Source organism: Pygoscelis adeliae, unplaced genomic scaffold (assembly GCF_000699105.1).
Source record: "Pygoscelis adeliae isolate BGI_AS28 unplaced genomic scaffold, ASM69910v1 Scaffold76, whole genome shotgun sequence".
Lineage (NCBI taxonomy): Eukaryota > Metazoa > Chordata > Aves > Sphenisciformes > Spheniscidae > Pygoscelis > Pygoscelis adeliae.
In genome coordinates, this window is record NW_008825111.1 from 1423756 (window position 1) to 1439787 (window position 16032).

General features: G+C 39.7%; 1 protein-coding gene across 1 annotated transcript in view; it reads left to right on the forward strand.

The window, feature by feature from the left end:
* The window catches only part of PREP (prolyl endopeptidase), a 299065-nt gene that overhangs the window by 255053 nt on the left and 27980 nt on the right, over positions 1-16032 (forward strand). The window contains exon 10 of the mRNA XM_009327938.1: positions 4283-4386. Coding sequence (XP_009326213.1) covers positions 4283-4386 — 104 coding nt within the window. The remainder of the gene's footprint in view (positions 1-4282; positions 4387-16032) is intronic.

Here is a 16032-nt window from a genome sequence, read left to right on the forward strand (position 1 = left end):
GTGATGGCAACTATATCATAGTTTTCCTGCTGCACAGTGGCTTCCAGCTCCTCCTGTTTGTTGCCCATGCTGCGCGCATTGGTGTAGATGCACTTCAGTTGGGCTATTGATCCCACCACCTTTTGGAGGGGAGAAGCCCTAATTCCTACATGACCATTCTCAGGAGCTTCCATGGTTTCTAACACATCCATAATCCTTGCGCCTTTGCTGCTGCATGGATCTCCATCCCCTACCTCCACTGAGACAGCAGACCGAAGGACCTTGCCAGTACACTGTCCCTCAACATTGGCATGCTGCCCCCAGGCTTATCTCTAGTGAGCCTGGTTTTATCCCTTTCCCCCTTCAGATCTAGTTTAAAGCTCTTTCAGTGAGTCCTGCTAACTCCTGTGCAAAGATCCCTTTTCCCCTTTGAGACAGGTGTACCCCATCTGTCGCCAGCAGGCCTGGTGTCGTGTAGACCGATCCATGATCAAAAACCCCAAAATTCTGCCGGTGACCCCAGGCTCAGATAGTTATTAGGTATGTCTAAGATGCAGATTAAACTACTTCCCCCCCGTGCACAGTGGTTGTGCACTTTAAAATGTACCAGTCCTTGATCCACGAAGCCTGAATAATATGCCTACTAATACTTGAGAGACCTGCATTGAGAAATTACTCAAGGCGGGCTTGTACTAGAGATGAAATTGTAGCATTCTCACGCCTCTTGCTTCATACAGCAAGATATAAGTTTACAAGTTCTGTTAAAGGCAAAAATGTACCAGTCCTTGATCCACGAAGCCTGAATAATATGCCTACTAATACTTGAGAGACCTGCATTGAGAAATTACTCAAGGCGGGCTTGTACTAGAGATGAAATTGTAGCATTCTCACGCCTCTTGCTTCATACAGCAAGATATAAGTTTACAAGTTCTGTTAAAGGCAATTGTTAATGTATTTAATGTGACTTTCATCACAGTTTTGTAGAATGTTAATAAAAGTCACAAATATTCTTTCTCTGACAGCTCTGTGATTCATTTATGCATAGCCTCATTAAAGCACCCTTACTATCTGTCCTTACAACACTTGGTGGTGTTGGATTGCTGTGGGAATCCTCTTTGTACAATCCTGCAAAGCCAGAGCTGTCCAAAGCATTATGTAATATGTGTGGCACAGCAATAAGTATTCCAGGATTTTGAATAGGAAGGGAGTTTCTACACAATTGCCAAGCTAGTATATGACAAGAAAATGTATTTGCTGTTTCTCTTTTTTTTTTTTTTTTTCTTTCTTTCTTTATGGCCCAAACAATCAATAGCTAATACAGGACAGGATGCAAATATGGAGAGGGGAGATAGTCTCCAGAATCTTTATCTTCTTCCAGGGTTGTGAGTGATCATGAATCATAAGATGATCAAAAATGTTCTTATAGCATCTGACATATTTTTGTTGTTTTGGTTAGACCACAGCCACACTGCAAAATGGCTATATAATAGTTTTGATAGGTTTGCTGGTTTTGCTACAAAGGATTGTATCAAATTATCAAAACTATGTTTCAAGCTTAGCAGATAAGAAGTGTGATGAATTTCCTATTCTTATCTTACTGTTTGCATAACCAGAAATAAGATGTATTATGTTTCTAGTTCCTTTTTTAAACAAACTTGTAAATAACATTCAGATCATTGCAGCCATTGCATCTGGGGAGGAGCTTGAGGACACTCTTGCTTTTACCTCTAACTTCATCTCAACTTGATGGGATAGTTCATATAGTTCACTTGCTCACATCCCACCTCATGGGCCAGAAGTTGCGAGTCCTGTAAACCTGCACCGTTCATCTCAGCTGAGCCAGTAGAGTCTCTGCAGCTGCTAAACATGTGGAGGGGAAGAGCCCTCAGATCTTTTTTAGCCCCTGGCTTGCCAGCTAGCTGGTAATGGCTGCTCTCACTGTCTGCTGCTTGCTTAGGCAGATTTTTTTTCTCCCTTTCATCCATGTGCTTAGCATCTACAGAGAATTCACCATAGCGTAGCTCTCTTAACTGGGGCAGAGCAACCTGGAAGCTGGAAGAAAGAGGAAGGGAAGAAGTGGAGGTAGAATGTATGGGAGTAAGGAAAGGGTGAGGAAAGCAGAACAGAGAGGTAATTTTTAGGTAGGTGTGCAGATATTTTTTTAATTTGCATGCAACCTCCATTTGCCTATCAGTAAAATAACTAGAGAAAAGGTATAGGGATGGTCCTTGGTTAACCTAGATCTTCCTACTTTACTATTAGAAATCAATATAACTTGCACTTGTATTATGTTGCACTATATTTTTTTCTAATGAGAAACAAATTAACACGCTGGTGTTTAATATCTACAACAAAAGTGATAGTAAACGTGTATATGAAATAATGAATAAAGCACTTCTAAAAGCATAGATGCTGACACCATAAAAATCATTTTTGCTATTCCCTGAAAAATATGGTTATCCCTGCTGTCCACTCCAGTCAGACGCTTAAGTGAGCACTCTAGTGTTGTGCATTTATTTAGCACCTAGCAAAAGAGTGCAGGCCCCAGCATTACTGTGTTTTTGGATATTAACTGCCATGCCGCTAAAAAGACAACAGAATAAGAGATGCAGTACCAGAGGTTCAATTGCATGTTACTGTAATACTAGGTTGATTGACTCCTGAAATGCAGTCTATGACTGTGCTTATGCTTCATCATGTGGTTTCCTAATATGCAGCTATTCTGCCTGCTCTGTGTGTAATGTTTGCCAATACATTATCCAGCTTGGGCAGCTGTCTATATGTCAAATGACTGCTCTGCCTGTGACTGCCTGGTGTGCTTTCACATCACTTTCCGGCTCCTAATCTTTAAGGGAAATGCTGCTTTAATGCTTGTTTGTACCTGTCACCCTGCATTAGGCTTGCTAGTCACTTTGTGACAAATGAAGAAAAAAAATTCCCAGCAGATTAGAGTAGTCCTACTTTTATTCCCCTATTAATTCACCATTGCGGAAAGAGGCTTTATCAGTTATTAGAAATACTGGTTTTCATCTGTGCTCCTTTGCCAATCTGTATCTTTGATTTTCCACAGTCATTTAAAAGTGATTTAACAAGGTAAATCTCTTGTATCAGATATGTTTCCTCATTATTTCGTGTTTCAATATAATTTTTTATAGCTATAACCTCTATAATAATTACTTCTGATTTTCTGAAAGTATCCAAAATATACACAACCCAGCAGTATTTCAATCAAGTCCTCTCCACCTTGGTTAATTTTATTACATTGAGGATCCCTGTAGAGGGCTTATTGTCTTAACTTTTAGTGTTGTTTTCTCTGATACACGTTTAAAATTCTAGAGAGACCAGTTTGTTGTAAAGCAGAAAAACAAAGTATAATTAACACTGAGGTTAGTTTTATGTGTCATATGTATCTATAGTATATCCATGAATATTAGGATTTTGTAGTACGTTAACCAGTGTGCAAACCCAATGATAGTCACACTGTATGGCACATGCTCAAATGTTCTTAGGATTGAATGACAGGAAATGTGATTTATAGTCTAAATGCAAAACTCTTCTTGGCCAGTGACACATCTGTGTAGTGTCTAGATTGCTGTAGTCTCTGTAATTCTGCCTCTGCTGCAACCTAGAAGTTTTATACTGCTTATAGACATAAATTTTCTCATGTGCGCAATCCTTTGGAAATCATAGGTGCAACTCAAGCAAGTGAAGCTGCCTTCAAACCTGCAGGATTCAGGATGTAAAACAAATTATACGAGACCAAATTCTGTTCAGTTACATAGGTAACCTGTGCTAGTCTGCCACAATTTCAAGTGGATGCTCAGCTCCTTCCGTTATCTGGGGGTCCATTTGAATTGTAATTTCAAAGTATTTTATCATAAAGAGAAAAATGTTGACCTGAGTGAAATTCTTGATAAGTTTATTCTCAGTCTGGTGGTTCTAGAGGAGATATTTTAAAATTGACTTTATACTTCTTTCTTCCAACATTATCATTCTCAGTAAGTGCTATGTAACTTTATGAAAACAAATCTTTTTTCCATTTTGCTTAACCCACTTTGGATACCTGGCTTTGTATGGGCGGTGAGAATTATTCTTTCTGTACAGAAAGCCTTTGCACCCTTCCTAGATGAAATGCATATATGTATGTGTTAAATTATATATTAACTGAAAGAATGTGTCTGGAGCTACTGTTTTTCACCCTGCTGAGCTACCTTTGCCATTCATTAACCCATCACAGTGCCTAAACCAGCATCCTTTTAATGATGGACATACACTAAGCTGACAAACTTGCACTCTGTTTTAGGTATTATATATCACTGTGATCTGACCAAAGAGGAACTGGAGCCAAGAGTTTTCCGGGAGGTGACTGTGAAAGGATTTGATCCTTCGGTTTACCAGACAGTTCAGGTAATAAACATGAATTCTGCTGTCTTGCTGCAATCACTTATGCAAGGGTTTAACAAAATTGCACTTGGCTAAAGGTGAGAGTGCTTTGATTAGCTCCTGCGTTGCAAGTCTGAAGGAATTCCACCAAGTCTTATTAGAGAGATTGGAAGATGTCACTGCAAGTAATGGGGCAGACTCAATCCTCAGTTGTCTTACATTATGAGGTAATATGTTCTCTGATTTATTTTTTTCTCCCATGTTACAGTATTCTTTGGTATTTGTTTTAACATCAAGTTGCTGCTTTTCCATGTTTATGTATTTCTTCCACCAGGGCAACTTGGCACAGCTCCAGTAGGCAAGTGTGTGATAGGGCAAGGCTTAAGAGGCAGTGGAGAAATAGAGGAAACTTGGAATAGCCAGTCATCTTCCCAGCACTTCCACAGTATTCCGGGGCCCACCGTGGGAAGTGGCAACAACAGATAAAACACTTCTGTCCCCACCACTCTTGTATAAAAATTGTGATGATTTTTGCCACAAGTTCATCCTGTGGATCTCTATTAAGACCTCAAGAAGAAATTGGGAGGAAAGAAGGAAATGCATTGATTCATTTGTAGCTGGCATCAAATACGAAATCTGCCGTGGAACTATGAAAGGTCTTAACCATGATTATTTGGAAGGAAAGCAGGAAAATATCTAGTGATGTGAACAGAAAAATCACATTCGTTCATGCTGTGTAAGAATTTCCCATTCTGTCCACCTTTGCAAGAAGTGCCATAGTATATTGTGTTCATTAATGCATCAGTGCAGTTACACTTGGAGCAACTCACTTTGATTTTCATAAGAAGGGGATTAGACCCTTTGCTTGCAGTGCTGGAACAACTAGAACAAGGAGCAAAGGATAAAAGCAATTTAAAATACGTACATATATGTAATTAACATTTCTAATGTAAAACCCCATGAAGCAATTATTGTACAAGTCTAAAAGCTTTTAGTATTAGATGTTTAAACAATTTGGGACAGGGACCTTTCCATTCTATCTGTACACTACCTAGTACCATAGGATCTGGGTCCATGGGATATTGCTTCAGTACTTAATAAATAGTAGGTTAGCACTGCATTAATACTCTGTTTCCCAAGGTTCTAATGATTCATTGGGACTCCATGAATAAAGAATTAAAAGACAAACATATTTGTCCTATGTAGCATGGTTTCATGAAAAACAGGTGTTGTCAAATATGCCTCTTGGGAGGGCAAGATTGCATGGGTGGTTTATAAAGCCATCAAAGACTCAAATTTCCTAAGAGGCTTTTTGCCTTGATAAAACAAAGGCCCCTGGATTTAAGAGTTTGAACAAGTGGAGTTAAAATTACAGACATGGATGATCTACAAACTGGTTCTGTGAGATGTGAACATGGAGAGAAATGAGTGAGGTCTTTCCTAGCAAGGTCTAATGCTGTTCAGTAAATTCCTCAGGAATCTAGAGAATAAAATCTTTGCTGATAAAGTATTTGGAGTCAACAAAGATTGGCAGTTAACAAAGTAAGAAGGACAGCAGATTACTGATTTATAACAATGTGAACTCCTTGTTAAATGGTCCCATTATGACAATCTGCATTTCAGTATAACCAAGTGAGGGTAAGGCATCTGGGAACCAAGGAGGGATTTATCCCACTTCAAAATCTGAAATCAGGTAGGTTGTCTCAGCTGGTCTCCCAGAGCTCCCTTTGCTGGGAGGCCATAAGCTGCATCTACAGTAACAAGCAGTGTGGCATAATAATAGCAGGAGGGAAATGGCTTGTGCTGAGGATCCAATGTCCGTTTTGAGAGTTTTACTTTGGACTAGCTGTAGTCCTGTCCTGTGAACTGAATCTCCATTATCGGTTGAAGTACTTCTGGTGCACTCCTGGCGTGTATCTGCTACTTGAGTTTCATCCAGAAGGAATCCAGTCTGCATACACTGAAACCACTCTGCTGTGGGAAGTGAGAGTGGTGAGGAGACTTGCTTTGGAACCACACTTTTGTTTTGAACTGAAATGTTATTGTAGGTGCAGCAAAGGCTCAGACAGGTACCTCAGTTTAGTAGCATGGAGACTCTTTGGAGGTGCCTATTCCTCACACGTAAGTGAAGGCATGTAAAAATTAGCTAAGTTTAAGGCTTATAAAGTTAAGAGGAATTACTTCTGTGGAAAACAGTGTAAGCTGCAGATGATATGGAACAGGTTCAGGAAAATACAGGGCTCTTCACAGACAACTGCTTTGGCCTCATAACAAGTATTGTGACTAAAAAGATTATACAAAATATACATTTTAAGTAGTAAGTGATCTTTCAACTAAACACAGCTTAGGTAAGCCCCTGATAAAATACTATGCCTTGGTCAGGACTTTAAGGAAGGTACGGAACTTCTAGAGGGAGTTCATAGAAATTTGTTGAAATCATAGAATCATTTAGGTTGGAAAAGACCTTTAAGATCATCAAGTCCAACCATAAGCCTAACACTGCCAAGTCCACCATTAAACCATGTCACATCTACACATCTTTTAAATACCTCCAGAGATGGTGACTCAACCAAAATAATTAGGGGTCTAGAAAAACAGTCATTATACTGTGATGCTTAGTATATTTAATACCTGCAATATATAGAAGAAATATTGGAGGGTGGATTAATTATTTTATATGTAGGATTTTGCATCTGTAGAGTAAGAGTGGGATAGAGGATTTTTATTTCTATAGACAAAGGTATAACAAGATCCAGCACCTAAAGTGGAACTTAAATAAGCTTAGCCTTGAAAACGGTGAAATGATCTAGAAGATAAAGTTAAGCACCAGTGTGACAGCGTGGCTTGGAGTCTTTGAAAGGAGATTAGATATTTTTCTTAATCTCTTATTTTTAATTTTGCTTCTGGCACACACACAGGGCAGATTCTCCAAAAGCATAAAGACAGTAGTGTGTGTGCATGAGGTGGTTGTAAACAGCCCCATCTGTTTGTCTCTGCATCTCCAGACAGAAATAAGACTGTTGTAGAGGACAGTTTGCTGGAAATGTTCTCACAGAGAGTATGTTGCTACTGCTTCGCTCAAATTCATTAAGGGACTTCCGCAGGATAACTTCAGGGCATAGTGAGCTGAAAAAGGGAAAGAAAACAGCATTCTCTTTAGGAAAGAACTTGGTACAATTATAATACTGCCGTCAAACTCAGAAGGATAATAATGGAACACAAATACCCATGTAATTAAAAAGAGCTTAGAAGGGGTTGCCATAAATTAGAAATAATGTATTTTTCTAGTAAATCAAATTTTATGAAATAAATATCTGGAAAAACAAAATCTCATTTTGCATTTAAATCAATTACATGCTAAATTAAGGTAAAGTAGAACAGTAATACAAATAATTTCAAGGAGGAAGCATGCTGTTGCTATGCCCTTGGAAACCTTCACTTTGTAAATCACTGGCAGAGCTCCACTGCTAGGCTGTAATGGGGTGGAAGTCAATATCACCGTTTCTGGTTTTCTCCTTACTCACTCCTGCTCAGTACCAGCTCAAGGGAGGTGTGACCTGTGTAGTTACGCTGGGATCAGTGCTTATAAAGAGCACTCTTGGCTCACCACTCATCCAGTTTTGCCTTTTATCAACAAATGATCTCAGTGTGGCAACATCTTGGAAATTAGTTTCCCGTATCATTCAGATCCATGAAGAAATCTCAGCTGAGCTGTGAAAGAGGCTGTTTATCAGAGCCAGGGGTGGGACTGCCTGGTTGCCTTTGTAGTAACTCAGCCTGTCAGTGCTACACAGTTCGGCCAGACTCCAGTCCTTGTTTCCATTTGTGGGGTCCCACTTGGACCCTTGATGATGCTTCTGGTTGGAGAAGGGAAAGGGAGATGGCAGCTTATCAAAGCAGTTTATAAACGGCTGTCGACTTAGATGAAAGCCTTGCATAGCCATTGCAAAACTCAGGCAACATTGCAAGGAATTGTGAAAGAAACTCAAAATTAAGAATGCAAGAAATATACTGAGAATAGGCAAAGATTGCTGATTACAGGAGAATGAACAACACTGTGGAATTTATTTCATAATTTTATTTTCCATCAGAATTATTAAGTAGTAAAGAAAAATGTTGCTCGCTCTGTCCTGATCCATGTCCTCAATGAAAGGAAGGTCTCCTGCCCAGGTTTTTCCTTTATTCTCATATACCTGAAGAAATACCGACTAAGACTAGCAATCTGGCTAGCTTTGTCTGTGTAGCATATATGAAACTTTAATAAGTTGTTGTTCTTTAGCAGTCTTTCAACATAACTAAGTTAAGAAGATTTCAGCTGAAGTGTAAGGTGTCATGTATATGAAACCTGAATTAACGGCAATTGGAAAACGCCACGGTGCCTGTTTTTTGCTCTTTTGGATCCACTTTACAGTATTTCACAGATGCTGTGGAGTGCAAGTGTGGACCAGTGATAAAGTTTACTACACTAAGTAAATCTATGGTAGAGCAGCTGCTTTGTAGTACCCGAGGTTAGGTTCTTACCCTTTGGCAGCCCAAAGTAAGAACAAATTAGCCGACTTACCTTGCACTGAAGGGAGAGCTGTTTCGATGTACCCGACCTTTACACCAGGGTAAGAGCGTGCCTGTAGGTTGTTGGCTGTATGCAACACCCTGCAAGTACATAGTCTGACTTACTGTGCAGTAGTGCGTGCATATGCCCTTACCTTGAAAGACTCTGTGTGACCTTCATGAAAAAGTCAGACTGATTAAAATGCTTGCCACACATCAAAAATTTATTCTGGATACTTTTGTTAAATGATATATTAAGTTGTGTTAATAACTTTTCCTCTGCCAAACGCTTCTTGAAATTTGTCTTTGCTTCCTTGCACGCTTCCATCCATCATAATGACAGACTTTTTCAGGAAATAGCCTGGGGTGGGTTTTACAGGAGGAAAAAACACTTTTGCAGGAACTTACAAATGGTACTTGCCGAAAGCTGTTTACTGCATAAATAACTCAACTGCTGCTTTAAGTAAAAAGCCTTTATCTTTACAGAGTTGCCAACTAAGTTCTTCTATGCCTCTCCATATTAACACCTCACAGTGACACTTAATCATGGATAAGCAGTCTTCTGGCCTGGCTCATAACTCACCTACTTTTAGGCTGATATGCAGGATTATAAGTGTTGAAACTGCAACAATAAAAATGTTGTTTGGCTTCTTTTGCCATTCTTTGAATACCTTCCAGTACTGTCCTTAAAATAGTTTGAGATGAACCAAAAATAGATGTTGCTATTGACAGATGCGCTTTGGATTAGCTCTTGCAGAAGAATGGTGAAATTCATAACACAACTTACTTTTACAACTTAGTTTGATTTAAGAGCAGCTGCTGTTTAGATATTGTTGCAGAGATGAAAGAAGGACAAGCCTTAAAAAGGATATTTCTTTTCTTGGGGCTGGGGTGAATTTCCTCCTCTTTCTTTTGCAGAAATTATTTTTATAGGTGAAGTAATTTTCATGAGAAGTTTGTTCTTCAGTCTTTCACCCCCAGCTTCAAGCCCTTACAGCACTGATTTCACGTTGTGAGTCACTGATAGGGAAAATTTGTCTACAGTCATTCTAAATCCTAATGGAACTTTGCACCATACAGTTTGACACAGCGGTTAATCTCTGTTTCAGGAAAATACAACTCAGAGAAGATGGGTCAGGCTTGAGGTTGATTGGCAGAGTTGTGGGAGAAACTTGTGCACAGCACCTGCCCACGCTATTCCTGGATCTCGCCATTGCTGGTGGTGTCATTCCATGAGCATTAGATTAGATTCCGTCATTAAAATAAAAAGTAACAGAGGGCAGCAGAGGAAAGCAGTGTCCTGTGAAAGCTGTAGTAAGCTCAACCTGCTTAGCAATGCAAGAGCTGATATTATCCCTGTTTTTTCAGTGTGGATATAGAGTGGTCTTACTGTTGTTTCTTTCCCTTATCTAAGTATGTATGAATAGATCACTGGAGTTTGGAGAGAAATTCAATAGCTCTGAATTTATCTCTATTGAGGAAAAGCACTCTCAAACCAGAGAAGAGAGGCATGTACTTTTTACATTGATTCTGAGCAGAGACAAAGAATTCTCCTCTTTTCTTCAGGGAAGTAAGTTGTTTTGGCATCCTTTTCTTCCCCCTCCTGAGAATCCAGCACAGCCAAAAGGGGATTGATTTTTGAGGAGCTGGACTTCCTTGCTTCTAACAGTATTTGGGGTTTGAATCCTGCCTCAATCTCATGGGATGGGAGGGTAGAATTAATATTTGGGGGAAACAAGTTGCTTATTGTTTTTTGTTTCTATTTTATTCCTTTTATTTCCTTGTGGTTCCATATTGCAGTGAGGAAGAAATTGAAGAAATATCGGGGCGGGGGGACAGAATGTGCAGAAATGTACCAGTTTTAGTGCTTGCCACAGCGTGTCAGACACCTGCCCTCTTGCAGGGGGGAAAATGAGCTTTGAGCTGCTTCCGTCAGAGTTCCCAGGAAGAAGACCGAAGTCTTCAGCTCTGATCTCTGCCAGTGTTTTGGCAATGGCTCTGGTTTTGGCACCAAGAAAAACGGTCTCACTCTGGAGGACATCAAGAAAATCACAGTGACAACTGTGGCAGTATTGGCTGTTTGCCAATGTGAATTTAGCATTTTACACCCTTGGCATGTGGTTGTTACACCACCACTTTAATCTGCCATTACCTCTTCTAATTGCAGGTCAGTGAAGAAACGCTAACTGAAAGTGCAGTCCTCTAGTTTTAAGGCCCTGTATTTCTTGAAAGCCAAGAGATTGTGTATTAAATATGTTACATATTTGCAGCCACATTACACTCCATTTTAAGGGGAGAAACTGTCGGTGTGAAGGACTTTATGTCTAGAAGAGTATCAAGTAGAAGGATTTCCCATAATGACCTTACATGCTCTTGAACTTTGAAATCCTTATGTCTGAGCAGAGGAGTAGCAGTTGGCTCTACACCCATTATATTTAAGCAGCCCCATCCAATGCACTTCAGATAATTACACCAGTAATTCTGGCAGACCGTGATACTCCCTAAGTGTCTGGAGTAGGAACCAGATCTCTGTATTCCAAGTAAGAGGATGAAGTGATAGGATTTTTGCATTGCTTTCTTCACCAATCCAGTTCAAATCCCTCTTTAAGGTCTAAATGTCTGGGGTTGCTTCATCCCCTTCTTACATACCACAGAGGATTGCTGCACAGTTTAGGACGTTGGGAGCTTTTGTTCAGCAGAATGCAGAACAAAGGAAATGTGGTTTGGGATGGAGGAGTACAGAACTGCTCTTAGGAAGAATTAGCACAATACCAGACCACACAGTGTGGGGAATAATACTAAAATACCAGACTCTGTGTTCATTTGGATCATCATAGAAGCTTTGTGATTCACTAGTTCCAAGCTTTTAATATTAGATTGTTTATTTTTCTGCTAAGTGTGCAGGGAATTGAAGAGCTTCTTAAAATGTGAGTCTGTAGAACCTTCATACTCCTCAAGACATTATAAAAACATTCGTTTTAAGCCTATGAGAGAAGTGATTGCGTAGTAGTTTTAACTAAAACTCATTGTGAAATATTACTCTTATGCCTTACTTAGTAGAACTTCTGTTTGAATTCACAGTGGTTTGTTATCCACTTTTCTAGTGAGTGGAGCTGTTAGTTGGCATACTTGATCCCAAACTGCATTCAGTGCTTCGTTTCTTTCTCAGAATTCCTTAAAACACAAGGTGAAATAACATGGATTGAAACAGAGCTGTAACCATTGAACATAGTGTAGAGAATCCCTTTTTACACACAGGAGTTTTAAACAAGAGCTTAAGCAATTGTAATGGAGCTTAAAGGATTGTTTTACAGCCTCCCATGTCTTAAATGATTGTATCGTTAATTGTGAATAAAAAATAGTTTTGATTTTTACAATAAATGGTGAAATACATTTTGCCATCAGGAAAAAGATTTAAAAAGTCATTCACTTGGACACATGAAATGAACATGCGTGTTTAAGCCTTCAGGAATCTCAGTAGGTAGATTCTTTGCTGGTATAGAGAGATTAAAATGAGAATGTTGTTGTGAAAATGCTAGTTTTGTGTCCTCTTTCTGTAGAAATCACTGAAGATTTCTTACCTTCTCTTTTTTCTCCAGCTTTCATATTCACTCCTGTGATTGATCTCACCTCCAGTAATTAACCATGAACACATTACTATTTTAATTAACTCCCTTACAAGATAAGTAAGAATTCTATTTAATGATTCTCAGTGGGAATCTTCTTTCAACTTTTCTTCTCCGTTTTGTATAAGCATATCAGTGTTACTTCTTGAAGGTAGTGAGTATTATTAGCTTCATTCTACAGGAGCAGAAACATTCAGAGTGAATTTTGTCCGTGGTTGCACATTGATGAGGTGTTGCACTGGGGATATGTTTTGATGGTTTGCTGTTCTAATGGCAGTAGTTTACTACTCCTCTTTTTGCTGATCCTCGGAGTTGAGTCTTCAGATGTGGTTTGAAAACTTAATCAAGCCAGTTATTAGTCTTACACCAGTAGCAGTTCATAGAACTTCAGCATCAATAAAAAGCCCCCACTCTTGATATCTCTAATAATATTTAATGCTGACAAAACACTGTCTTTTGACCAGTATGGTGTTTGTGTGTCTTGTATAGTGCAGATTGAACAGCCAATTCCATCAGTGGTGGAGGATCAAACACACAGGATGCTTCCACAAAAAAACTGCTCCAAAGCTTCATGTTCAATTCTTGCACAGACCAAGCAGTCATAAAAATGGAAAAATTTCAGCACATTAAGGACTGCATGTATAGTCCTCTACTGAAAGAAAGACGTGGTAGCTACCACTTCTTTTCTCTGTCCCATTTTTGAGGCTAAGCGTCAAACCGTGGCGTGCCAGCATTGTTCAGAATGAGAGCGCTCCTCTGCAAGTGTGGGAATTTTTCTAACCATCTGGCCACCCATTACTTTGCCTCATGAAGCCTACCCAGGAGGGTGTTAAATTGTGATGATAATGCTGTATTGAGGACAGAACGCTCTGGGACCACAATCATTGGTTTTATTCACACAGCTAGCAAAAGATCATTAGATGATTGCAGTTGTCAGTCATCACTGGTGTGGGCCAGCATTCGAGCCATTGATCTAGCAGGGAAACGCATTGAATTCCTTTACCAGATCGCCAAGACAACCAGACTCTTCTGGTTGTCTTTTTCAGTATTATGCGAGCAGTGTCATGTAAGTCTCTTGAGTAGTCATTAGGTTTCCAAAGAAGGGGACTTACATTTAGTAAGAATTATATACAGAGGTATATATCCATGTCTGCCATGGGATGTTTTTTAAATTCGAGCAGATTTCCAGAACAATAGTCATTACAGTTGTTTACTTGTTAGTGAAGCCCATGCTACTTGAGAATAAAATATTGTGCACTCTGTTTATAGGTGTTTACACATCTGTAATATATATATGGGCAAGTTTTAAAATATTTTGTTTTTAATTTTAGCATTTACATTTTCAATATTTAAAAATTTAAACCATTTGCTGAAATTTAACTAGTACAAATGCAAGTGGTGGATTTTTGAATGTTTCTATTCTCACCAGTTGTTCCTGTAAATTTTATTATATATGTAAGCTCCCTGGATGGCCTTCACATCTCAAACAGTCATAGTTTTGTGAAAGGTAGAAGGCAGGCACTTGTTCTCTTTCAGTCCCTTTGTCTTCTCCGCTTCTACTTTTGAAGCCTCTCTTCTTGAAATCATATAAAACATGGGTAAAAGCAATCTCAAAAGATCATCTAATCCATTGCAGTCCAAGAGGTAGGATACTGGCTTTTCCTGCAAGAAGAGAGGAACCAGCTGTTACTGCCCAGCAGGTGATGTTGCAGTTGTGAACACAAAAACCCGTGGCAGAGCTGCTGTAATAACCAAGGGACAGAAAAACTGGGAAAGGGAAGAAACTACAGTGCCTGAATGTGGTTGGAGTTGGTGGCAACGTGGGCATGTACCCATGTCCCAAAGCTGGCCATCGTGGCTACCAAGGCTAGAGCATGCTGATCTTGTCCTGGGCTCTGTGGCAGGTCACTTCTGCCTGTACCATTCCTGCCTGGCTTTTGTCTGCCTTGCGCTTAAAAGCCTTCAGTCTCCCTAGGCAATCCGTCCCAGTGTCTCACTGTATTTACTGTTCAAAAGCTTTTGCAGGGAGCAGGGGGTCTGCCACAAGGTCTCACCTAAATTCCCTTGCCACAGCTGAAATGCATTGCTTTGTGTTCCTCACAGACATGGAAGACAGGTAATTCTCTTTCTAGTTACAGCAAACTTCTGCATATTTAGAGACACTCACTGTGTGTCCCCACAATTTTTTTTTCTTTAAACTTAAAAAAAAAAAAAAAAAAAAAACCAAAACCTGCACTCTGTTCAGTTTTTCTAGCAGATTGTATTTTCTGGGCCTCCTATCACTCTTCTTTCTTTCCCCAGAATCTCTTTAGATGGCCAGCATATGGTGTGCCATGTTTTAAACTGAACACAGCACTCTAGCTGAGGCTTTGCAAATGCTGAATACAGCGGAAATACAGCATTACTTCATATGTCTTGCGGGTGAGACTTCAGCTTACATGTCGCAGTACAGGGTTTGCCTTTTCCCTAACAATTCATTGTTTGTTTAAGTTCAGTTTGGTGTGTCCTATAACTCCAAGATACTTTCCTGAATTTTTTTTTTTGGTCAGTTGTTCCCTATCCTGTAGGTGACTACACCTGTTAGAGTATAGCATGTTGCACTTCTGGCCTTACTGGATTGCGTTTTCCTTTTTCAGGTAGGTTTGCCTTCTGTTTGTTTCTCCTTCCAAAAAGCACTCCCCTGTCCCCTCTTTTCTGCAGTGCCTCAGTGTTTCCTGTTAGCAATTAAGCTTCCCCACAGCTCCATGTTCCATTTAAATACTTTACAGTGGATGCATCTCTCATTCTGAATGGTGTCCCTGTAGGCTGCCAGGGCACTGGGGTGTTTTCAGAAGAGAAGCGACTCTGGCAGAGCTAGGAGGTTTGTGTTTCAGTGCTGCAGGCCTCCAAGCACACAGAAGTTGGTAACTAGTTTATGCAGTCATTCATTAGGCTTGGCATACAACTGAGACAAAGAGGTTTAAGGTAGTACAGCCTGCAGAGAATAAAATAGGAGGTTGTTGCTCCTTTATTTACTTGCGTTATCGCAGCACTTTGGAGTCTTAGTCATGGACCACATTCACCAGTGTGCTGGATAGCATACCAATGCAGGCCATGGCAGGGCCCTTACCAACCACAGCCTGAAAGCAGGACAGAGAAATAAATTATGCATTTGGAAGATTAAGAATTTTAACTATGCATTAACTACATACAGGAGAAAAAACAAATTATAATTGGTAGTATTTAACACTAATGAAAAATGCAGATAAACTTCTAATATATATTATAGCAGCTGTTGTGGTTTAACCCAGCAGGCAGCTAAACACCACACAGCCGTTTGCTCACTTCCCCCCCTCCCCCAGGGGGGTGAGGGAGAGAATCGGAGAGGAAAAAAAAAAAGTAAAATTCATGGGTTGAGATAAAGACAGTTTAATAGGACAGAAAAGGAAGGGAAAATAATAATAATGATAAAAGAATATACAAAATAGGTGATGCACAATGCAATTGCTCACCTGCC